The sequence below is a fragment of the Colius striatus genome, chromosome 3, assembly GCF_028858725.1.
Source record: "Colius striatus isolate bColStr4 chromosome 3, bColStr4.1.hap1, whole genome shotgun sequence".
Lineage (NCBI taxonomy): Eukaryota > Metazoa > Chordata > Aves > Coliiformes > Coliidae > Colius > Colius striatus.
The window spans coordinates 87,364,418-87,390,914 of record NC_084761.1 but is presented as its reverse complement, the minus strand read 5'-3'; the positions used below and the strand labels follow the sequence as shown (position 1 = coordinate 87,390,914).

General features: G+C 39.3%; 1 protein-coding gene across 2 annotated transcripts in view; it reads right to left on the bottom strand.

The window, feature by feature from the left end:
* Positions 1–26,497, bottom strand: part of TBC1D14 (TBC1 domain family member 14) — a 76,143-nt gene that overhangs the window by 48,658 nt on the left and 988 nt on the right. Inside the window, exons 2-3 of one of the 2 annotated variants that reach the window (XM_061992492.1) lie at positions 20,793–21,531; positions 4,416–4,533 (exon numbers count right to left, since the gene is read on the bottom strand). In XM_061992492.1, coding sequence (XP_061848476.1) covers positions 4,416–4,533; positions 20,793–21,531 — 857 coding nt within the window. The remainder of the gene's footprint in view (positions 1–4,415; positions 4,534–20,792; positions 21,532–26,497) is intronic. The other variant, XM_061992493.1, reaches the window with a different exon arrangement.

Genomic DNA, 26,497 nt, shown 5'->3' with positions numbered 1-26,497 from the left:
TGTCAGAAGAGGTTTTATAGGGCTTGAAAAAAGGCTTATGTACTTAAAAGTCTGCCTGACCACTTTTTAGTCAGAAGAAAAAAAATGCTACTTCTTACATATTTCGTCTGGCTCAGTTGTATGTGTACAGCCATCTTCAGTCATGGTATAATAACATTCCTTTTGAAAATGGGAAATGGAGTTTATTTACTTATCTTTCATTCATATAATAAAGGTATAAGAAGATTGAATCACAAACATTCAAATGAACACTTTACAGGAGTCTACAGCCAAATTAATGGGATAATCACAGGGCTTTAATTAGTGACGTGACACAAAGGATTTCTTTGACATTTGGCCTTAAGCAAAAGAAGCTGACTTGAGAAAGGATCACTTGGTAGCTCAGTTACCTTGGCTCCTGTGCCCAAAGAGCTTCATATGAAACATGTACAATCAAATGGATCTCCCTGGGTATGTGAAACTTGAGGACTGATACAAACAGAAATTGATAACCATAATCAACTAAAAATCACGATGAAGGATTTATCACTTTTTCACTACATTGCCTTTTAAAATAAACTTTGAGAAGATTTTGTTAATAGAAACACTGCTCAAGACCCACTGTAGTTAGGAAGATTGAGTCTCCTACAATCTATGGGCTAATGAGTATTTCACCACGTAGACAATATCATCACAACAAGCAGACAATTTGCAGGAAGACTTGGGACTGTATGGAATGAATAAGTTTCGATTTTTTTCATTGAAAAGAATCAGTAAGGCAAGCCTGAGCAGCCAGAGAACAAAAAGGCTCTTGCTCAATAAGCAGCTCCTGTTTCAAGTACCAGCACCAACAGAGGCAGGAACCAGAACAGCAGGGAGAGGGTCAAGCTCAAAAGGACAGCAGAGCCTACATCTCCACCTTTTCCCAATATTGAGGGACCTCAAGTAACAGACTCTAAGAAGCCTGTCAGTTTTCTGCCACCAACAAATAAACATGAAATCCTTTAACAGGGCACAGAGTATCTCTTCAGTACAAATCCAGATGAATACTCAAGACGCAGAGTGATGAAAAGTTAGTTAAAAGGGTATGCCAACATACAACTCTTTTGTACATCACATCAGCAGCACAGAACACTAGAAATAAGTCCATTAGATCACTGAATCCTATGAATGAAGTTGGATAATCCTGTACATACAGAAGACAGAAGGAATAAAATGTACTATGGGAAGGAAGCAATACCCATGACAACTGCAGGCAGCAGCACATGAGCAATGTCTATTTCTCATCAAGTCTGCACAAGCCCAGTTGTGTAACAAAATCAGAAATTCATGGTATGGAGTGACAGGTGACTGCTGCTACAAATCACTATGTTAGCTCAAGAGATCAACAGACATCAGGGTTCCAAACCCCACTCATTTCTTCTGATGTCTGAAAAACAGACTCTTTTTTCCCCTCCAACTGGGTTTTCTTGACACAAAGCAAGTGACACAAAATGGTATGCTAAAAGAACACATAGATTTTGAATTAGTCCCTTCTGTCTAAGTGACATTTTCCACTTGGACTGTGTGTTCTACACACTTCACTCAGGGTAGAGCTTATGTAGAGCTGGCAGTGTTCAATTAACAATTACGATGCTGCCACTGTTGTTTAGGGCCTGACAACTCCCTGCACAGTCCTCAGGCCCCAGCTCCCATACTGACAAGCCCACGTAAGAGTGTTCCACAATGTTTTCTACATGTCTTTGCGTAAGACAGTGTGGTAGTGAACACTGTTGATCAAGACATGTAGTCTCAAGCTCCAAAACAGTCACCAACTTTGCAGCCCCAAACAATTGGCTTCTGAAGGCATCCAATGTTTAAATAGCTTTCATATAATACAAGTATTAACTCCTATGGCACTGAGATTTAAGGAAGGCCCCAGCACTTCTGGAAAGAAAAATAAGTTTAAAAAGAATCACGGCCACTTTCAAGGAAAGTTTATATATAAAGTGTAGATAATTAACAGTTGTCTATAGAGGAAAGAGTTTAGGCACCTTGGTTCATGCCCCAGAGGAAAAAGTGCAGACACTGAAATCTTTTAGTAGGATTAGATGATCTCTAGAGGTCCCTTTCCAACCTCTACCATTCTGTGACACTAATCATTTACCTTAATCACAGCCATCTTCTTACCCATCTCCCATATTTCATTGCGTATCTCCATCTTTCAAGCACCTACTGTTCTGGCCTTGGAAACAAAATACATACTTCAAGGCATAAATAGAGCCAGAGCATTTATTCTTCTGGCCTAGCACCTTTTTTTTTTCAAGGAAGGAGAAGGAATTGGCTGTTGGCCAACATGCATCAACTCAATAGCCATATGCTGTCACCTTCCCCACTTAGACATATACAAGTTCTTTAGGCACAAATCAAAGGGTTAAAGACATGACTGTAAATGGGAAAAATTCCTGCAACACAAGTGCTACTTTGCCATTGTCAAAGCAACCTGTGAGGGGTAACTTTAACCACTATGTGCTTTTGGGCACTGGTGAGGCTCAAGTATTTACAGCATTTACTCATGTAAATGTCTCCAAGTCTAAGTGTCAAAAATAACTTCAGGAAAGCATTATAAAGGATTAGTTACTATTATCTAAGAAGCATTGGACACAATTGTTTCAGACTTGCAGTCTTTCCAGAAACTCACCAATGGTTGGGTGCCATACCACATAATTCTTTAACACCTACCTTTTTTTAAACAAATTTAATACAATCAAAAGCTAGGAACACTGAATACTCACAGTCTAAGATCGCTCTTCCTTGAGATAAACTTTCACAGGACCGGCAACAACCACAAAATGTTACCAAATTATTTAACCCACTTCCAAAGAACAGATGACTACAATAAGATACACTGCTAAAGTGTCCAAGTACTGCAATCATTAAGTCTCTTCCATTGTATCATCAAAAATCTTCAGTGAACACTCTGTTAATTGTACCAAGACCAGCTTTATCTAAAAGTCTGAATGGCTGATCAGTGACAACTTCAAGAAGCTGCTTAGATTTCACTTAAATTAACAGCCAAGCTACAGCTAAGAACAATCAGATGACAAACCTGGGTTTCCAGAGCACTCTACCCCAAATTAAGCACCACAGTCCTTCAAGTAAGTGTTCTCATTTCACATACAGCAGCTGGTTTTCAAGTCCTTACTACATGGTCTCTAGCTGTACAAACCTTCCTGTTCCCACGGTGGTTTAAACAGGGAAGCAAGAACTGAATGGAACACGACAAAAGCCTCAAACACATAAAATGCCTATATGCAACCCTAAAACTCCAGATAAAGTAAGACAGATTGAAAAAGGATGTTTTCTTCTCACTGAAAGAGCAGCTCATGAACTACCGACCACGTAGTTCGATTTCATAAGATTCCTCCCCATTAGGAAAGCATTTGATTCACCTGGATTGGTGTGTAGTAGAACCAGTCCTCTAAAACGCTGTGTTGCAATGAGACGAAAAGGGGTTTTCACTCTGTTGGGTTTTTTTATTTTCTTATGACACACTAAGGAAGGCCTGAGGATTTTTGTATAATCCCTTCATCCCTTTCCCCTGTTCCCAAAAAGCAACTGCTAAAATTTGACAAATCATGGATCTAACTACTGGCATATGTAAGCAACAGACACACAAATAAAAAACAAGTGTCAGAACTAGTTAAGCGGCAATGAAGACAGGGAGAAACCTAAATCCTTTGGCGTTTCTGATGCTTTAAAAGTTCTTCTTTATTCAGGGAACCACTTCAATAAACAATTTTAATACACACTCCCTTTTGAGCTATACTGTACAAAGAAAAAAAACTATTCCATTCACTTGTCCTAAACTGTACTGTGTTGTTCCAACATTTCAAAACAGAAAACAAATTTTCATCAAAGACCACATGTGGAAAATTTTGCCTCCAAACAGCAAAGACTTCAGAAAATTAGGAAGAGGTGAAACTAGCATTCCAACACAAGTTTCTGGCACTCTACCACATTCACAATGTATTTAAAACCCAGCAGAAAACAATTTCCCTTCAATCAGCATATTATAGATGGATCTATGAAACAAGGGCTAGAAAACTAGTGAAAGCTAGAACATAAAGAAATTTGAAAGACTTTCAAAATACCCACAAAGCTTGACTATAAGAAAACAATATGCATTTGTAAACTTTGAATTTTCACATGAAATGCTTTACGCTAAAGTGGTGAGTGTTTTCATAGAGTACTCCTTGTAATGACCACATAGAGGATGGTTCTTTTTGAACAGCATTGTTATAACAGAAGTACAATTTTAATGAAGAACCTTCTTTCATATTGACCAAGAAATTGTGTGCAACTCAATAAAGAGGCTTTACAGTCATATATACAAATCATAAACTTAAGTGGCTTCTACATTCACTGTTAATCCTAACACAGAATTAAACAAATACCTTCTGCATTTTCTTTGGGTCTTTCTGTGAGTTTTCTCTGAGCTGTTTTCCAAACAACCTCCATCCCATATCATTTTGTTTTTCAAATCTTGCATTTTGCTTCCTGGTAAACAAGTTCCTACAAAAAAGCAAGTTTAAGAAAAAGGATTGATTAATTGTAATAAAAAGAAGAACAGACAATCTGCTAACTTTATGTATCCCAGTCACATATTCCAGTTCCTCTTGTGGTTGTGCTGGAAAGCAGCGTTTCCCATCCTCAAGAGGCATATCACACAGTATTATCACCATACTAGGCAACAGACTTTGTTAAATAAGAACTTTTAGTAGATAAAAAAAAAGTTCATGTGTAACTTTTTGAAAGTGGTCTTCTATTTTAGCCTTCCTCTAGATCACTCAGTCTCATTTTTTTAAAAGACTAAGACACCAAATCTCTTGCTGCACAAACATTCTCCACCTGCCTATTACAACAAACTAGTACTAAAAGATCACAAAAAAGTTTCAGACATATTAGCTTTTTACTGTATATGATCTGCTTTCACGAAATAAATTTTTTCTGTATAAACTTAAAAGCAGTTATCAAAACACATTAATTCTGAAGTCTCAAGTTAACCAGCTTAAACACTGTATCAGTCATAAAGATAGACACAAAGCCACTGAAAATTAAATTGTTTTTACTGACATTGCTAGTTTTTAATCATGAGTTGATAAGTCAGACCTGCATATTCACACCACAAACATGTTTTTCCAAAAGAGGACATACAGTACAGGTCAGTCTTCATGCTTCTGGTAACACTCAGCTCCTCCAAGAGCACAACAGATATTCTACATCCATGGTATGTCTAGACTATTAAAGTAACAGATTTTCTTTTGTCCTTATGTCTAATTCAGCAAATATTCAAATATGCCCAGGTTAATTCAATTATTTACATGCCTTCTGGTAGGTTTTTCTGGGAACTACAGGCTTTCACTCCATCATTTGAAAGAAAAAAAAAATTCCAATGAGACAAAAGTATTTTTGCTACTTCAGCCAGTAGGCAGTTGTAGCACCTTCATACCACCGATGCTTTCAGTCTGGCATTACTGCATTTCCTTCCAGTTATTACCTTAATGCCTAGTGGGTTGATCCATCAAGTTCAGATTGTTTCCTATTCATAAAGTGTGGCAGTTTGGGAAACAGAACTGTATTAAGCTTAACGTTCTAAAAGGGCTGAATACACATCTGCAACCCTAAAAAGTTGTTATTCATAGAACCATAGAATGGTAGGGTTGGAAGGGACCTTTAGAGATCATCTAGTCCAACCCCCATGCAGAAGCAGGTTCACCTAGATCAGGTTACATAGGAACATGTCCAGGCAGGTCTTGAAGACCTTCAAGGAAGGAGACTCCACAACCCCTCTGGGCAGCCTGTGCCAGGGCTCCCTCATCTGAACAGTGAAATAGTTTTTTCGTATGTTTCAGTGGAACTTTTTGTGTTCCAGCTTCATCCCATTACCCCTTGTCCTGTTCCTAGCTACTATAGAAAAAAGGAATCTCCCAACCTCCTGACACCCACCCTTTAGATATTTATAAATGTTAATAAGATCTCCCCTGTCTCCTCTTCTCCAGATTAAACAGCCCCAGTTCCTGCAGCCTTTCCTCATATGAAAGATGTTCCAGTCCCCTGATCATCTTGGTGGCCCTGCGCTGGACTCTCTCCAGCACTTCCGTGTCCCTCTTGAGCTGAGGAGCCCAGAACTGGACACAGGACTCCAGATGAGGCCTCACCAGGGCAGAGTAGAGGGGGAAAAGAGCCTCCCTTGACCTGCTGGCCACACTCTTCTTGATGCATCCCAGGATGCCATTGGCCTTCTTTGCCACGAGGGCACATTGCTGGCTCATATTTAGTTTATTATCAATCAGGACTCCCAGGTCTCTCTCTGCAGAGCTGCTCTTCAGCAGTTCAACCCCCAGCCTGTACTGGTGCATGGTTCCTGGCCACTTTAGATCAGCTAAGACAAGCAATACCATAAATACACCAACAGAGATAACAATGCTTGGAATACAGAAGAAATGTTTAATACAAAAAAACAGTTGAGGCACAAACATCAGAGTGCAATGGAATGTATTATACAGTTAATAGGGTACACTGGCATCCTTAAACATGCATATATTTACAGGAATGATCACATGCTTTTATATCACAAGGGTAGAGTTACCTTGAAACCCAAAACAGGAACAGATTATCATATTAAAGATAAGAACAAAGTGTTTGGGTATAGAAATCACACAAGTCAATAACAACGGATGTCAAAGCCATGCAGTAACTGTACTCGTACAAAACCCTTTCAGCTTTCCTCTACCCTACATCACATAAAATAAAAACTAGTATAAAGATGTAGGGGAAACAATTGTAGGGAAAGCACTGAAGAACAGCATGGAAAACAGAGACATACTGACATGTTTTCTCTTTCCACTTCTTTCAAAGCATAAAATTATAGTTCTACAGGTAAACTACTGGTTCAAAACCAAAGACTTGCTTTGTCTCTAGAACTAGCATACTCCATTTCAGTGTTATGAGGTTCTGCTGTAGCTCATCGTTATAGTTGTAACACTACTTAAGAGATTTATAAGCTTTGGCTAATCAGAGAGTTTGACTACACTACTATCACTACAACTGCAAGTGCTGGGAAAAACATACCATCGTAAAAACAACCTCCAAGGAAGCTATCACAGCTGGCAATTCTTTCACCTTGGCAAAATAAAGAATCCATTCTGTCTGAAGGCCTTATGACTCCCTACCTTCTTACCCCTGCCCAAGTTCATGACATCTAAGTAAGACAGCCTGAGATGATGGATTTGTATGAGCATTTGAGGTAGCTACCAGGGAAATAAAATGTAAAGCCAGAGAGTTGTGAGATTATTTTTTCTATGTACGTTTAGTTAATTTCAAATGAAGAAATATCAATCAAGTTTTAAAATCATGAATAAAAAGGAAAACATGACAGGAATAACAAGACAGGCTGTCTGTTATTGGAAAAAGTTCTCTTTCAGGTTGTTACTTCGTTAGAAGCAACCAAACTAAATTCCAGACTACATACTGTCTGTCTTTGGAGAAAACAAGAACTTCTAGCACTGGGGACACTTGCAAGGGCCCCATAAGGAGGTCCATTTTATATGTGACAACTCTGTGCACATCCAGATTTCCTTTTGCAAGTGAAAGGATTTCACCACACTTCATTAGCACTGAAATAACGTGAAAATTAAAGGACACACAGGTAATTTTCTCTCACTACCTATTCACATTAAAGATTGATAGCACAAGTATATACAAGCAACAATCCCCTCCATCTCCTCTGAGGGATTATAAGAGCAAAATAAAGATCAGTTGCAGTTATAAAGTAAAATAGCTCTCTGCTGCAGGTGTCTGCCTAAGATGAACTAAACCTGAAAAGTCAATCCCCGATATTCACTTTCAGTTCAGTTCCAAAATCCTATCTCTGTTTTCCCTTTAGAGGAAGCATCATAAGTTCTACAGTTTATCTAGCAGATGTCATGGTACTTGCTCAGCTCACTCTTCTCCATCTGTGTGACTTCAACTGTATGTTCTAAGGCATCTCATCCTCTCTTTTTACTGTATCTGGGATTTCCAGAACTGATAGCACCAAACTTGATCAATATACAATTCTCATTCTGTACAGAGTGACTTTACTCTCCCTTTCTTCACTTTCCCTGCTCTCTAAGTCCCGGTGTTTTGCTGGTGTTCACATTCTTTACACACTCCAAAAGGCCTCAAAACTCCCACAAAGCCTAACATTATCAAAAGTCACAAATTGGCACAATTGGATGTAAACCAGCAAACTACAACCTGTTCTTGCTTTGACTGAGGACACACCACATTGGTAAATTCTCATCTGCCCCAGACTGGAAAAAGCCAACAGTAAACCACATGACAGCTGAGTTGGCATGGAAGGAGCAGGAGAAACACTGCTCCCTTTGCATTTGATTTTAGAAAACTTAAAGGGAGAAAAAAATACTATGGAATGTTCTCTGGTCTGATTTCTGCAGAGCTTTGCAATAAATCTGGACAACACCATGGGGTCCTGATAAAGCCAACTACTTCAGAGTTCTGGGCTGAAAGTAGATCCTTAAAACATTCCTTAGAAGGAAGTAATGATTTTTGCCCTATACGTACATCTCTCTATCTATCTTGGAGCAAATAATTCATAGTAAAAGCTTTCATTTTTCTGCTGCCACAGCACAAAAAGGAATTCCTTTCCTGCCATGCCAGGATTTTCAAAAACAGTACTAAGCAGTCTCACTTCTAAGCAAATACAATTCACAAAAAAACCCCACAAGGTTTTGCCTAATGGAAAATACAGGTTACCAAGGAGAAAAAAAAAAAATCTCTGTTAGAAAACAAGCACACACACAGAGAGATCTTCACTCCACAGACAAACTCAGCAAACCTAGGATTAAAGATTTCAAAAGTTTAGTTACAAGTGTTTTAAGATCCAAAAATTAATTTGAGGTGTTGAATGTAAAAACTATTGACATGCCTGGAAAGAAATGATCACATGCTGATGATTGTCTCAGACTCATTGTCCTCTTCACAACCATTATGTTGATTTACAACAGAGATATTAATAGAGATATTTGACATGATACATCATGTCTGCATTATCATTAGTGTAGAGCCATTGAAGTGTCATAGGCTACATTTGCATTGCTATTGAACATGCTAACCATTTTACACTAAGTGTCTGCAACTGCTTATTTTAGAAAAATCAAGCACAGTTTTCTCCAGTCAGGTTGGCTCAGTACTCTACAGTAGCTGTCGGAAGGTGCAGTGGAGCAAGTCAGACAGATGTGCACTCACTCATGTCTGTTGGTGCACACATACACCCTACACTTGATTTTCCAAGCAATGCATAGTTTTCGGGTTTTCATTCCCCAGAAGTCCCAAGATATATCAATTCCCTGAAATATAAGGGCATGGAAGCTTAGGACTTTGGAGCTTTCACAATTGGAGTGTTTTGGTTCTTCAGAAAATCTGAAAGTAATGACTTTTACTATTTTGCTGTGGCTCCTGGGACAAAGTTCTGCAGTACATGAACTACTAGCAAGCAGTATGGAATGACAGTTGTGAGTTAAAGAGAAGTGATACGCTGCTCTGTTATAGATTTCTTGAACACTGCTGGCCTAGCATAGAGATTACATTTGCAAATAAACAGGTTCTTTCCTCCTAAAGATAGTTGCTATAAAGAAACAAGAGTTAACTGGAAACTGACTCAACTCACATAGACTGATGCAATTTTTATCTCCATTTACCCAAATCTAAGTTGCTATTGCAAATAAATTTGTTACAAGTGTTAGAAACACATTCAACACTTCCCTCTCTCCAGATGCATGCCACATCCAAATTTGAATTAGCCTTTCAATTCAGAAGGTTATTTTCAGAGACAACTGGAACAGTCATGCAAATTAACAACCAGAAGGACTTACAGTCTCAGGAGTAGAGTAGGTGAAAAATAAGGACAGCGGAGAAAGTTCAAAAGGTTCCGATTTTGAAGAATAAAATTGTCTTGAAAAACAATTTCAAATTAGTCTCAGAGTCACATGTATTCTTAAAAAGCAGGAAAGAAGTGAGGTAAATCAATATTTGTTTAATCAACTGCTTCTGGAGGAAGATCCTGAAATTCCCTGATAAATCTAAACTAACCTGAGGAGTGAGCACTGAGGTCTTGAGCCCTTCAAGACTGCAAAGTCCATTATACTGGAGTGTATCACAGACTTTATCTAAAGAGTTTGACAGTAAGTAGAGAGTCTGACAGTAAGCAGATATTAATCTTAAGAACTAAGTAAATCCATGTTGAGCACAAGCACAGTGTAAGAGATGTCTCCACAGACACTATTCCACAAGACATCCAGAAACCTACACTGAAACAAGACATTTTAAGTAATGTACTTAAAGAAAAAAAATATATTAGCATAAATTTTATTGCATTGTGAGCAAAAGTGTCACAATCACCTCACCTGGGCATGGTGCAAATTCTATTAACGCTATCTGGGAAACAGTCTCACACTACTAGGAATTTAGGCAAAAGGTGCAACACCATTGTTTTCTTCTCCTGCTTCAATGACCTTTCGTGTTCTGTGTAACACCATAACCTTCACAACTTACCCTCAATAAACAGATGAAAGATTCCCGTCTCTACGTTTCAAGTGTGCACTCTGGCCCAATTAATTTTCAGATGCACATAAAATAAACCCTGAAAAATCAGCAACATATTCTGTCATAGGAAATATTGGTTACTCGATTAGTGGAGGAACAAACGTAAATCATGATGACTTGGGTAATGATGGACTTGAGAATAAACTCTTGCCAGAAGATCTACCAAAATTTTCTGAGAAGCCCTAAATCTACATTCTCCACAGGTAAAAGCCAACAGTTGGTGTAGACCAAACAAATCTGTAAGTTGGTTTAAGTCTAGACTACAGTGATGCTGAGGTAAAATGACCATTAATCATCAGCTTCAGGGTGTGAGCCTGATTACTTTGTATAAATAATGCACGTCTTGCTAATGACCGCTTTCTTGAAGGACAGACTGGTAAGAATGGAACCTTCTGCTGCACAAGGTGCCAGAGACCATGACTGCACAAGCAGCAATAGCTGGGTGAAAAGCAAAGGTGGCAGTAGGAGATTGGGACCATCAGCTCATAGCCCACTTACCCAATTCATATCCCAGATCCAAAAGAAGAGGGTGGAGGGAGTGAACTAAACACGTGTACTCATTTACACGCCAGTCCTAAGAATACTAATTGATGACTAAGTAGAATAACAATACATATGTATCAGAATATAAAATATGCTAATGTTTTGTGTATAAACACAGCACAGGAGGTCCTGTTGGGACGTGCTAGCTTTTTAACATTACCACCTAGCACCTATCTTTGCACCAACAGGAAATAAATATCTCAGCTCTGTGGGTAAGACTGACTTACTGCATACTGGGTACCAAATCCCAACTGGGGGACACTGGCACCCATGACCAGAGGACACTGGTTTCTAGAAAAAATTCACTAGATGGAATGATTGTCAGTTTCTGCATTCTTCTCTCCCAACCCCAGATCATCTCTCAATCATCTTTTTACGTTAAAAAAAAAAAAACAAAAAACCCCCCCCAAAAAAAAATCCAGAACAAAACAGAAAACTCAATAAAGCAAAACATAATAAAAAAAGAGTGGAAGTATTTTGGCTATAGTGAAATAGTGAAGAATCTCCATCAACAAGTCAGAAGGTATGCTTTAGACAAGATTCCAAAAGTCACATACAAAAGCAGCTTTTGCTGAATTTTATTTCTGAGTGATTGCCAAAGGTCAAGGTAAAGGAAGAACAATGCTTGGTTTATGGATAAACAAACCCAACAGAAGCAGAGACACACAGTCTAGAAGTTGACCTATCTAGGAAAGAGGTAACTAATGACAAATTATGTTTTATAAATCCTTATCACATTTTATAAACAAAGTTTTCCAACCACTGACATTCCAGTATGTTCAGTAAGAACCAAGAATAACGAAACTTCACAGTGTAACAAATACCTGTGGGTTTGAATAAAGATTCCCGGAGTTGAGGGAGACAAGTAACACAATACAAATTAACAGTACAGGACACCCAATAGCTTGGAATAGAGTAACTTGAAAACCTCTTTAGATTTCTGAGGGGAAAAAAACACAGGGTTTGATAAGCAAATTATCAAGAAAACGATGTTCTGCATCTACCTTTTTTTTTCTTAGAGGGCAGTCCTCATTTCGGCAAATAAGAGAGAAGAGCTGAAACAGCAGCCAGCTGTTGACTGCACTGAAGTGTCAAAGACACGAAAAGACAAATCAGATAATAATCCTGTATGTTTATCAGTTAGGCCTGGTTGCAGCAAGCCAAGAACCACTTTGCATGAGGATGATGCACAGTGCTGGCCTATCATGCGAATGGTGCAGAACTCACAGAAACAGGAGTTTCAGCAAGTTCAGACTCATACAAAAAGCAGTATTTGGGTCAAGTTCAAACTATTGCAGTCAACCAGCAACACATAATGGTGCTTTTCTAGCTGGCAAAATTCCTAGTTAGTCCAATATTATCAGAATAATCCAAAATTCTATTTCCAGAGTCTGCAAGCAGATTTGTGCATTGATCTGCAGTACTATTGCCACAGAAATCCAAAATGGAATGAATTCATTAAGTGTCACCCTAAGCAAAAAGCTGAACCTCAGTTGGCAATAAGACCTTGCAGCAATAAAGATTGAACAAGGACTGACTCGCATTACAAGATAAAAGGAAAAAAAAATATTTAAAATCTCTACATGGTACCCATATCTGTACCCAGGTTTGGGCCCCTAGACTAAAGTAGAGAGGAAAAAAACAGAGGAAATCCAGTGGATGACCACTATGATGGCTGGATGCTGAGGCCTATGACATACAAGTGGCGATGCTGAGAGAGGTAGGTTCATTTAGTCTGTATGACCATTCAGAGATGGAAACAGAAAAAAACCCAAGAGGTGAAGCAGCAAGCTGCTGATAGGTAAATTCTAACTGGATAAAAGGGGAGGGGGAGAAAAATAAAACAAAACAGTGGTAGTGGATACATCCTGGACACGAGGCCTAGAGAGGCTGCAGCAACTCTGTCCTTGGATATACTCACAACTGACTGGGCCAGGTCTTGAGGAACATGATCTAGTGCTGAAGTCAGCCCAGCACTGAGCAGCAGGTTGCACCAGATGGCTCCAGAAGTCCCTTCAATCTGAACTGTTTTGTGATTCTGTACTTACAAAAAGCTGCAGCTCAGAAAGGGTAGTCCAGCAACTAACTTGTCCTAATTTTGCCTGGGACAGAGTTAATTTTCCTCGTAGTAGCTGGTACAGTGCTGTATTTTGGATTTAGTGTGAAAAGAATGTCAATAACATACTCACATTTTAGTTGTTGGTAAGCAGCGCTTATCCTAACTCAATGACTTCCCATACTCTGCCAGCAACCAGGTGGGCAAAAAGCTGGTAGGAAGCAGGGCCAGGACAGTTGACCCAAACTAGTCAAATGGCTATTTCATGCCATAGAACTTCATGCCCAGTATATAAACTGGGCAGAATTTGCTAGGGGGGTGGACTGCTGCTCGGGGACTGGCTGAGCATCTGTCAGTGAGTGGTGAGTAATTGCATTGTGCATCGCTTATCTTTCTTGGGTTTTCTTTATATCTCTTTTTTGTTAACAATCTATTGTTAATAATCTATTTTCTTTCAATTACTAAACTGATCATGACACACAAGTTGTTTTCTCCCAATTCTCTTCCCCATCCCATCAGGGTGAGGAGAAAGAGCGAGTGAGTGACTGCCTGGTGCTTAGTTGCCAGCTGGGGTTAAACAACAACCTAACTAAATACCTCACCTTACTTCATGATTAGAATAAACACAGGAAGTTGGTTGTATCAGTTGTCAATGTAAGGTGTGAGTAATGACCCATTTATTGTAGGATTATTTCTTTACTGTTCTTACAGTATGGTTTGAAAACCTTTGAGTCACTTAAGGACTACAAAGAGAGGATTAATACAGACAGATCCTTAGAACAGCAATTAACTAATGCCCAAGTTGAGATTGACACTTCATAAAGATTAATTCATAGATCACTTTTTGTTGCTGCCAGCACACTCAACATGTATTTAAGAGAATCCCGAACATTCAGAGCAAGGCATAAAAACACATATTCCTGCTCCAGAGAACCTGTGGTCTCCATATACCATTTCTGTTAAATAAGTCTTGACCCATACATAGAATTTTATGAACATACTATCTCGTTTGAGACTATAAAGAGTTTAAAATCAAAAGTTAATGTTGACTCCAACCTTCCCATGGATGACATAGCACAAGAAGACACTATTAAAGAAGAAAAATAATCCAAGAGCAAGAATTGATACTTCTTCCATCTAACTTCACCTTCCTCACTGCATTTTCCCAAACCCTAAGCATACATAACATTCCCTCACAATGTTGACTCTCAATTAAGCACACTTTACACTCAATTTTTTAAAAAACTATTTCTGTACTTTCAATAACTTACAACAGTTGATATTGCCGATAAAGAAGGAGGAAACAAAAGGTCAGTTGACCAATAAATTGTATTTTGATTAGACAGATCGTCATATGGCAGCGATCATGCTATCTTCTCCCTCTTTCCCACTGCCCATCCACTTCTCCCACAGCTCCTTTTAACAAAGAGAAATATCAGCAAAGTTCTTGCAATTTAACTGAAAACACAAAGACCATTTAACCCACTAATTCACCAAATCTTCATATAGACAAAGAATCAGAATGAAAACAAACTTAAATTTCATTAATTTGAATTACTTTCTGAGGACTTGTATATATCTATCAAAACATATGTAACTCTTTTTACTCAGAAGCAAGTAGAACTGAACAACTACAAGCTTTCCACAAGACAGTCCCACACAGGAGATAAAGGAGAAGGAATGGTGTGGGGAAGATATCACAGTGGAATGCTGCAAGCAACATACAACCCCCATCTGTTCTACAAATCTCATCCATTACCCAGCACAAGGCTTTGCTAATGCTTCCCACCAGCATCTAGTAAAGAAACCTACAAATTTGACCAACTTAACTGGACCAAACTAAGTCTTCACTCACTGCATGATTTTGCACCATTACTAAAAAAATCCAAACCCCTAAAACTCACAGCACCGCTCCTCAGATTTTAACTTCCATAACGAACAAATATCTCCAACAAGCCTCCTAGATTTGCTGTTGAGTAACTGAAAACTCATTTCACACAAATAGGACTTTAAATAAAGCACAATTTTCTCTGCAAAAACAACTTCCCTTTATTCTAAAGGGCCAAATCGCAATTAAGATGTCGTGCAAAATTTAAGGAAGAACAGAACAGTCATTCTAAACAAAAGTTATGTCATTGCACACAGAGAGAAAATAAGGATTAAAGCTAACGTGAACAGTTTCTATTCATCATATAGCTGAGCACAGGCCACACTACAAAATTCGAAATCTCACACTGAATTAGAGGACAGGAATTCTCAAAATTGTATCATACAATTTCCAGCAATTTTCAGCCTTTATCAAAAGAAAAGGCTTTGTCTTTATAGAACTCTTGACTCTGCACCTATCGAAGATCTGCTTCAAGAAAATGTTTATTTCAGACAAATTCTGCAAACTTTTCTTTCATTCTGACACGTGACAGTAAGTACTGAGGAGGGGAAGACCACAACTCTTTTGTCTCAAGTATAAAGTGGCTTTCAGATAAGCAGTCTTCAAAACCATATTCTGAAGACTGAAGCATCCATCAGATGAGTATACCTGCATGCTTTGTGGGTTGCTGAAATACCATCTCCAGTACCATTTGTTAATACAGATCCCCAGTGCCTATGTTGCTTCCCACACCATGGAAACAGAAGCTTTTTTTCCTTCTGCTCTCCTCAACGCTTTCAGATGCCCAACATTGACAACAAATATGTCAATAAGCACTCAGATGGGGGGGGGGGGGGAGGGGCATGGGGATAAAACTGCTAATAAATTCCCTTTTGCTTTTTTTACTTTTCCCTCCAAGAGGAGTGTGAATCCTACAGGGTCAGCCAACCGCGGCACCACACAGTCCAGTGAAGCACCTTGTGCTGTGTGTCCATGCGGGTTCCCTCCATCAGAGGCTGGGCTTCTGGAGTCCTTCCTCCCAGCTTCAGGACAACTCCACCTGCAGTTCAGCTAGTTTTTGTTCATTTGTGGTTAAAAACAGTTTCCTTATCTCCTCCCCCACAGTATATCTGTCCCTCTCCTGACACACTTCAGTCCTGTTCTCAGCCTGTCTCCTCTTGAAGCCTATACTCTATCTAATTGACTTCATTTAACATAAAACATGCACAGAAGACGAAACAATATCATATATAAAGTTCAACATCTCAGACTAGTGAATAGTATTTTTTTTCATCCTTTCTGTTCCCTTCTATGGTCAGTGAATTCCCTTTTGGAGAGATGAAAGTGGGAATTCAACACCATAATGGTCCTTGTTATTCTACTTTCCTTTTAACACAAAAATTAAAGAGGTACCGTAAGCGGTCTTCTCACTAAAAACAATAAACATCATTATGAAAGGGTTCTATTCATAAACACTGATGACTTACCTATGCTATCAACAGACCTAATTCCTAAGTTCAGACTCCAAATTATGCACTACCAGACATCTCAAAACATATGAGTGTGTATCCATGACATAAACATATCAAATTCACGTGATTTCACACTTAATGCTGACACCAGTAGCTATTATTTCAAAACTTAAGCCCTTTTTCTTATCAGACTACAAGGCTGAGTCTGGACTAGGTTTGTGCTTCAATGTATAACTTAAGATACCAATCCTGCTTCAGAAGCTTTCTTGGAAAATAGAGAGATTCTTTGGAAACAGTAAAATGCAGCACTCTTCTTAAAGCCTTTTATTTCAAATGTAGTCCTTATTCGCTGTGGAGGTTTCCTGAGATCCCACTAACTAGAACACTTGGATCAAAAAACATTTCACAGTAGTCTGAAAAGAAAGAAGATCCCGATTCCTGGAAACATAGACAATGTCCATTGCAATTGACTAAATAAAGGCTCAGGATTCTTAAAGTCTATTAAAAGGAAAGAACTGAGTGGCTTATAACATATGGTCACTCTGCGTTTAACCATAAAGACTCATCTTCAGTCTCCAAAATGATGAATGAAGACAATAAATGAAAAGTATGACTTCTACAATGGTCCTGAATTAGCAAAGCTGTTTAAAACCCAACAACTTAAAAAGTGTGTGTTTCAACAGTACTGTATGGAAGCAAAGTCCAAAAGCAAAACTCATTAACCTTTGCTGCTCTGGGTCACCAGGGCAAAGGGACAGACAAGCCACTGACTCTTTTGTCTCCCAGCCAATTACTTGCTCACACTATTTCTCAAACCAGGTTCCAGTGTACATTCAAATGAAGAAAATAAATTCTAACTCTTGCTTTATGTGAAAGACCTCCAGCCTTTTAGAGCTGATACAAGTACATGGGACACTTAAAACATCAACACATCAGGCTTCTTTATCACGGTTAGAGCTGCTTTCAGAAGCAATAACCCATTTTCATGTGCCAATCTGGAGCCTAATGAGAGCCTAGTACTCCACCTAGCACTGTACCTGTGATGCCTTAAGCTCTTTTGAGAGGGAAGTTATGTGTAAGCACCCTCTTTTTCTCACTTGGATCATCTCGTCACACCCAAAGAGGCACGTAACAGCCTGAGGAAACAGACATATTGTTCAGGGCCTCCAACTGCAGGAGAGACAGGAACTGAGCCAGAGGAACAGTTGGGAAACTTTCTTCACCTTAGTGCTCAAGAAGGCAGGGCAGGGGTAGTCCATCCCCAAGTGCCCTTGAAGGTTCCAGTATTGACAGGCAATGATCCAATGGGGTTGTCCTTTCTTTTATCTCTTCTACAACTCTTCTACAACTTTTCAACTGCAGCCCCAAGCCAACATCAACACTTCATAAAACACTGCAGTCACTGCCATAGCTGATATGGAACATACAATCTCATGAATAGAGTGCTAAGAAATAAAAAGACACTCCAGAGTAGGTGCTTCCTTAAATATTTTCTTGATACTACCAAAGATTTACCCTTAACTGATAAGTAAGCAGCTTAGGTGCACGTGACAAATAACAGGAAGGATCTAATTTTTGTCAGCATTCTCTCTACAGGCAGTTGCAAATTTTAATTAACATACACAGAGCAAACGCAGCCTTGCCAAGTTCAGAGGAACAAAGACACTCTCGGATCACAGACAGGGTTCAATAAGCACAGCCGCTGTTTCAAGAAGCAAGGTTGCTCCTTTTACCAAACATTAACAACTTGAGCAAAAATTGACTCATCTTCACTCTCAGTGGTTCAAACCACTCAGAGGAGTACACCACGACCATCAGGCTGCTGGAAGGTAGAAAGGCTGTGTAACAATCACTCAGGTGCTGGGATCTTCCACACTGTACGCAAGTGTGCCAGCCACCGGCCAGAGACAAGGCAACTTGGCCTTCTCCTGCCATAGTTCATCTTTGCTTTCCAAATGAGAAGGTTTATGTACTAAATCTGCAAGACAGACTCTCAAGTGAAACTGTTTTCAGCACAGTGAAATGCTGAGAACATGCTGGTCTCCGGAACTCTGTTTATACCTACCACTGCAGCACTTCTTAGAAACTGCTTCAAGAAGCTCCCTTCTGAGCAAGCTGGTCTTCAAAGATGCTATTCCACATGCCACCTCCTCTTCTAACACTGTACCAATCCAGGGCATGCAGTGCAGGGTGAGCTAGGTAGGAGACCCCTAGAAGTCAGTTACTTTCAAACAAAACATTGCAGGGCACAAGTACATTTACTGAGGTACTTCTTTAAACCCTGGGAATCCAAGGAGCTCCCAGAAACCCCAGGGAACATCAAAGGAAGCAATTACAACTCCATGGACAGCAGATTGCAAATACCAACAAAAACTAGCAACAGCACGTTTTGATCCCTGACAAGTCTGACAGCATAAATATGGATAGTATTCCCTGTAACACAGAAGGGTCCTCAAAAGCTCCCTCCTTTTTCATTGCCTGTGAAACTCACCACCAGATCAACACAACATAAGAGAACTTATGCACAAAATATGGGTGCACAATGTGCAAGTGCAGACAAAAAGTGAGCGACTCTTTTCAAAACAGAACAGAAAGTGGTAGTTAAAAGCCAGGTTACAGATCTGGAACTTCAATGTGAAGTTCCCAGTTTGAACTTAATCCTCATATTGTCATGATAACATCATGAGTTGACCAAGATTACCCATTCCCCATAAAGGTTTCTAAGGACAGCCTTTGTTCTCTTGAATTTAATGTAAGATTGAGGTTAAAAAGCTCAGTCTAAGGACTACAACCCTTTCAGTAACGCTGGCAAAATCACTAGAGGTTATTGCACAGATGGCTTTATTTTGTTGGATGAGAAATGTTGAGAAGCAGATAAACATTCTCCTTTGAGCAGTGTCTAAATGTGCCTGTTCCACTGTGCTCCCTCCAAGGCCGAAGGACATTTGTTTGAGTTAACAGTTGCGCTATCAGAATGGGTAACAAAAGCTCATGCATTCAAGTGCTTAGAAGCCTCCTGCTTCAGAATGAAGTCTGGTCCCATGGCAACAAACAGACAGAAGTCCACAAAACCTTCAACATCTCAAATATGGCTGATAACTGGAGTTCTGCTGCATCGTACTCAAACTTTAACCTAAGAATAAAGATCAATAAAGGTTTCAGCCAGTTCAGGAGATCTAAAGAAACTGCTTCTCTTAAGCTTGGCAAATAAGGCAGCCTTTCAAAGAATAATGTTTGCCAATTTCTTAAGTAGTTTTATCAGTCTATTCATATCAGTCCATTCAACTGCATGAGGAAAAAGAGATTAGCTGAAGCAGTGTTCAAAACAGATTAGATACAGTCAACTCTGCTTGATGGCTAAAGTTTATTTCTAGAACCCTTTCTTCAAAATGTCTTACTTGAGACACTACATCTTATTTTTAAGAGACACTACAAAGGCATTAACAAACAAACCCCCAAAAGGTACCAACAAAAAAAAATACCTCCAAAAAGTGGACTAGTCCTCATTCACCACTTCCACTGGGGATCTGCATTTAGAACATCTTATCCTTCATACAGGGGCCACACGTATGTGACTCTTCGCACAAGAGCTCACGTAACTGCTTTGAGTGGCTAATGCTTTCATTTCAACAACTGAGGGACAAAATGTCAGATGCTCTCATTCCATATAAAAAATAAGGAAAAAAGTGTTAACAAAACTAACTGAGATTTGGAAAAAACCCAACAGTCACACAAGTGTTGGGCAAGTATCATACACTGACATTGAGCAATGAAACACTCCCATCATTACTAGACCACTTCTGAACCCTCAGATGTCAAAGCTTTCAATGCAGGTATGGATCCTATCTATATTTTTATATTTATGGGACATGAGACTAAGGACCTTGGCCAAAATCACAAAAGACACCACTGGAGAAGGCAGGAAGAAAAGCCCTGTTCAGAGGGAAAAAAATCTTGTTCAGAACTGCTTTTACTGAGAGGTAGAAGGAATCTTTTTACAACATTTAAGAGGCTTCCATAGATCATAGAGATAATACATAGCAGGATTCAGAGCATTAATCCCTAGTAATATTTGCTTACTCCCTCAGCAAACAGTACATTAATACACATTTACATTAAAAAAGCAAGTTATTATCTCTTTCAGAGTAAAACATCACACAAGACCTTTCTCCTATAATCCTACTTAACCTCATTGTTAAAATACAAACCTACTTTACAGAAACCTTACCTGGCAAAGAAGTTTGTAAAAGGTCCCAGTATTTTTCTTTTACTGTCCAGGTCTGTCTCTTGACAACACTCCTGCTGGCTCTGGTCACTAGTGTCTTTAGTGGAATTCAGGGTAACATCCGAGAAGTGTGCCTCATCAGTCTCAAGGTTCACAATTGCACTTGAACTGCTTGTGACCACAAAGTCCAAAATGTCTTCATTGCTAACTGATAAAGTTGTTGACAGTTCCGTGCTAAGACTAGAAACACTACAGACAGAGATATCATCACTTCGATTCAGTGTCTTTGAAGTTGGACTATAAAGCTTGACAGTGTCGTACCCAGTTCTTGGGAAAGTAGAGGATTTTCGCACAGCGTGGTCATGTTCAGAAGCCTGAGAGTGTGGAGGCACGTAAGGCGGCAGCGTACACGCGCTCTGAAAAGCCCTGTCAGGAACAAGGTCAGGTTCTGACTGCTTTCTCTTCACATTTAACACACTGCAGTGAACAGGCTCTGGGTTTCCTATTTCTAGGGTTGGAATACCAGAATCCACTGATTTAAGGCTATGACAATCTTCTAAAGCACTGGACAGCTGGCCAGGCCCGTTCTCCGACAACGAGAGAGATCTTGGGGTCCCAGAGTTCAAATTTTGAAGGCCCTGTGTACTGCTGCCCACTCTTGCATCCAGAATTCCCCTGAAGCTCAAACCGTTTAGGGAGTTCGATAAATTTGCATCAGTTGTCTTGGTCCAACTTGTAACTGCTTAAAAAGAAAGAAAAAAACAAGATAATGTGTTTGCAGGAAAGCTGTGGCATTTTCTTGGCTGTTACCATTCTATGATTCTATGATTCCTGTCATAATTTAACCTTTTAGTTAAAAGCTACTCATACTCTCTTGCACATGGTTACTATCCTTTTCCCCTGTTTCAACAAGCAGGACCATGGCAACTTAAATTAGGCTTCTAAAAAACATCATGCAGAAAGACCTTTCCATAAATAGTTTGGGTGTCAGTGTTTGCTTCATATATGTCTCCTGCAAATGAAATCACATACCATAAAAACTGCAGTGCTTGAATGTTCCATGTCAATATTAAGACAAATATTTGACATTTGTCTTTATACAGTCATAAATCATAGAATCATAAAATGGTAGGGGTTGGAAGGGACCTTTAGAGATCATCTAGTCCAACCCCCCTGCAGAAGCAGGTTCACCTAGATCAGGTTGCACAGGAATATGTCCAGGTGGGTCTTGAAGACCTCCAAGGAAGGAGACTCCACAACTCCCCTGGGCAGCCCGTGCCAGGGCTCCCTCACTCTCACGGTGAAATAGTTTTTTGTTACGTTTAAGTGGAACCTAGATAAATGCATGTTTATGTTTGTTGGGTGGCTACAAAACCTGTTTCCATACACTTAGACCAAAATCCAAAATTCTGAAGTACTCATTTAAACAACATTTCTTGGCACTTTTCTGTAGACCATAAAACTGGTAATACATTTGCCACTGAAACGGAGTGCTTAATGTGTCAGTTTTGCATTAAGGAAGAGATGCAAAACCTGAGTAGCTATAAAGCTGTCCACATAGTCAACGGTTTGACAATGCACACCATGTACTTCACCAGTGCACATACAGTAAAACTGACGCTTGTAAATATATTGTATTTACTGCAGTCAGGAATTGCCATCCTTCATATTTGCAATTTACATTCACACTGTCTTCCCAGGGACTGACAGCATGTTAGTTAATCTCGTAAGTATCCCACTTCCAGTCTAAATCTGAGCAACCCTGAAAGAGGGGGCAGTCAAGTATGAGCTGCAGGTTAGATGCACTGTCCTCATGGACAAATGCAGCCTTTCATAAACCTGGAACATCATTAGGACTCCTGCTCTGGCTCCCAGAACTGCTACTGGCCCTTTAAAAACACTATGTTGTTGTTGTTGTTGTTATTATTATTATTACAATGCATAGCTCTTCTCTTTCTATACAAATATCTAAACTATCTACAGCTCTGCTGAAGTTTGCGCTGTAATTACTCTGCAGCAGTTGGCAGAACAAATATGCACATATTGCTTTCATTTCTTCACTCTGAAACACTGGGCTAAGTGTGAAGGAGTGAAGAACGCTTCTCCCATCTTGCAAACAGCTTGCTTTCTGGATAGAATTTTCTCCAGTTCCTGAAGCCTGCTCTCCTGCTTCTGGTCTCCTCTCTCAAGTGTAGCACTTCCAGGTGCCAGCTGGCCTCTAGGAGGCCCTTCCCGCATTCTACTTCTAAAAAAACTCAATCAATCAAGAACTCCCCCACCACTGCCAAACCCCAAAACAACACCCAAACATCTCCCTGGGGAAAATTGGTTCCTCCCAGCAGTTCCCCAGTTAATGGCACCCAAACCTTGCCAAACACCAGGGTTCAATGTGCTGCATGCTCTCAGATCTGAGCCCATCAATGCAGTCTGCCACTGTGATTCTGATAGGCAGTGACTGACAGAAAACACGTATCAAACATATTCCACTGGTCTAAATCATAACTATTTTTTCCATAGGCTTTCAATCACATAAGTACAACGAATCCAAATGTGCTTTGTATGCTATACTATTTAGCTTACTAAGTAAATGCTACTCACTAGATAATCTGACACTCCAGTACAATCCATCCCTTAGTTTAGGGAAAATCAAGTAGAAACAATCCTGGATATTTCTTTTTAGGTTTTCTTTTAGAATTTTCTAACAGCCAACTATGTACTGCCCATCCAAATCAATCAATGCATCAACTGCCCAATCCTTTGGCTAAGCAAGGTTTCAAACCTATTGTTTTGACTAAAAAGCTTGGGAAGATATACACTTTTCTTATAGAGTTGCTATAGCAACTTCTCCTTTTTTCAGATTACCAGGGTTCGAAAAGTTTACATTGCCTGCAGTTTAAAGAAGTGATGCCTTGTGATCGCTTGCTGCATACATCACAAACCTGTCTGCTCACTGAATTGAAATTGCAAGAGACAGAAAAAAAACTCCAATAAATACCACTCCCCCCCCAACAGCTATGCTTGAATACAGGCAATAAACTGTTCATGATATCAATTGTGATTGCCTGAGTATAAATATGACATAACACGGAGCATTAGTTATAATTACTACTGCATATACCTAGATCTGCTGTTCTCAGAGCTTCTTTCTTGGATTTACTTATTTTTCTAACCTAAGTCTGATTGTTTGCTCTTCCCTGTGCTCATCCACTCCTTCATACACATTATAATCACTCTTAAATCACTCACCCAGCCCTAACATCACTCTATAAAGTATATACCCACACACAACGTAACTGTATAAGCAAGGGTGCAGGTGTTTGCTTTATCACAATTCACACTTATGAATACATCTAGAAAATGCAGTCCAGAAAACAAAGTACAGAAATGTAGTCAGCCAGGAACACCTTTGATGATGTTTGGGTAAACAGCACAAGCATGTTCCCATAATGAATTCCTACAGCAACTGTCTTTGCTTCTGCTCAGTGATTTTCCCAAGCAGCAGCCTGTCTTCGGTTTAATTGCACAGCTCTTCTCGACTAAGCTTTCCAGTGGCCTTGGAAGAGACGGTAAATACAGCAGCTCAAAATGCCAAACAATTATGTAAACAAAAGAGGTCAAAGAGAAGTGAAAATAAATTTCCACATTGGGTACTAAAGCTACTTTAACTTGGCTTTTTTTTTTTTTTTTTTTTTAAAGCAAGAAATTTAACAGGAAGAGATCCTTTAAACGGACAACCAGCAAATACAGAAGTATATAACAGCAACAGCTTGCTAGAGCAAATTACACAGTAACAAGCTACAAAGGTTTTACACGGTTCAGCGAAACTGTGGGAAGCTTTGAAGTACACCCATCACGGGCTTTAAGTGAAAACTGGAGATGTAATCAGCCGTCAAAAAACATACAGCTCCTTGATTAATTTTGCATTAGGTTGTTGTAGCATTGTTTTTAAGGACACAGTGAAGTGATATTTTTACTCCTTATTTTAGCTGCCTCACTGGTAAGCGCAAAATCTGACAACTGGTGTCAAATATTCTAAGCATCACGTGCTCTAATACTAACTTCATAAATCATTTATTCACTTATTATTTTAACATTAGTAGTATATTAGTAGTACAATAAACTATTGAGAAAGAAACAGCAATTTTGTCTGCACAACATTCATAAGCTCCATGGTTTACTTAAATAAATTATCACCTAAATAAAGTATTTTCCAAGTCTTAACATCCTATGTCTTACAACAATCATGATCTCCTAAGTGTGAATACCCCGAAGAGATAACAAGGTAAACAGCGAGAGACAGGAAAACACAGCAGAAGTCACAACTGGCAAGGAGAGGGTAGGTATATATTATTCACTCATTAACTCTTACAACAGAAGAGGCACCAGAAAAATATATTGTTGTAGGCAGGTTCAAAATTAACACCAGGACATAGCCATTCACTCAAAGGGTAGTTGAACCACATAACTCCTGCCCTAGTACACTGTGGGTGCCAGAAGTCTACATGTAAGCTCAGAGAAGAAAAAAAATCACTGAGGATTCCTAAAGAAAAGGAAACTCGGGAAGTCCCTGAACTGTAAGCATCAGAACTTAATGGAACCAGCCAGTATACCTTAGTCTTGCTTTCAAACCCTCTCCCAGGTAAAGTCTTACAACAGGTGGAGTTTTGGTCTGTCCCAGGCGGCCTCACATTCCCCAGATTCTGATCACAGCATGCAAGATGGCATGTTCTGACAATAACCAGCGGCTTTACAACAGATTTTCACTTTGCATATCACTCAACTACACAGAGGGAACAAGCCACAATTTTTATTATAATTCTATTATAATCCCTACGATTTAGAAGAAAACATCTTTTTAATCCACTTTTATGTAAAAGGTAAAGAAAGTTAACAGCAATGCCAAACTATTAAAGCAAAGATCAGAAAAATGCCAACTCAGGCCACATTCTTCCAACTTTGCCATGGCTTGCAATGCAATTTAGACAACGGACTTATTTAGAAGGAATGGTAAGGCAACTATCTACAAAGCTGGCTTTATACCTTCTTACCTCGTAGGCATAAGAAGAGTTTATATATATATACACTTGTCAGTTCTCAAAGAGTTAACATCTCAATTTTTATCACAGACCTTGTCAATTCAACACTTATCTCTGTCAGCAATTTTGGTGTTCTTTTAAAGTTTTTCAGAGCAAGGAATTTCCTGAATCACTAAATTGCAACTGATTTTCTTCTCAAAGTATATAAAAAAAGAGGGGGAAGGTTTATATCCTCCATGCATTTGACAATATTTTTGTTGCATGTACCAAGAAGAAGAAACACATTGCTGTTATCAAGTGTAACTGCAGGTGATTCTCAGTGCACAAGAACATCAAGCCCAGTTTGTTAAACATTTCTTGGTTCACACTTCAGTGTTGACTTTCTATCGGCCACAACACTTCCGACAGTGAAAGATTCCTGACCCTACAGAAGTCGAATATTCGACAAAGCCTGAGAATCGGCGATTAAGGCTACATATCTAGCAGTGCCAACACTTTACTAGCAAAAGGAAAAGAAACAAGTTGGGATTGTCTCTTTTCATTAAGAAGTCTTTTATCTAAGTCCCAGCCGGTGCCCCTGACGAAGCGGGGGCTTTACCGATCCGGTTCTGAGCGCAGCGCTTGGAGAGCGATCGGAAAGCGATCATACATAAACCAAGCTTTCATTCACCG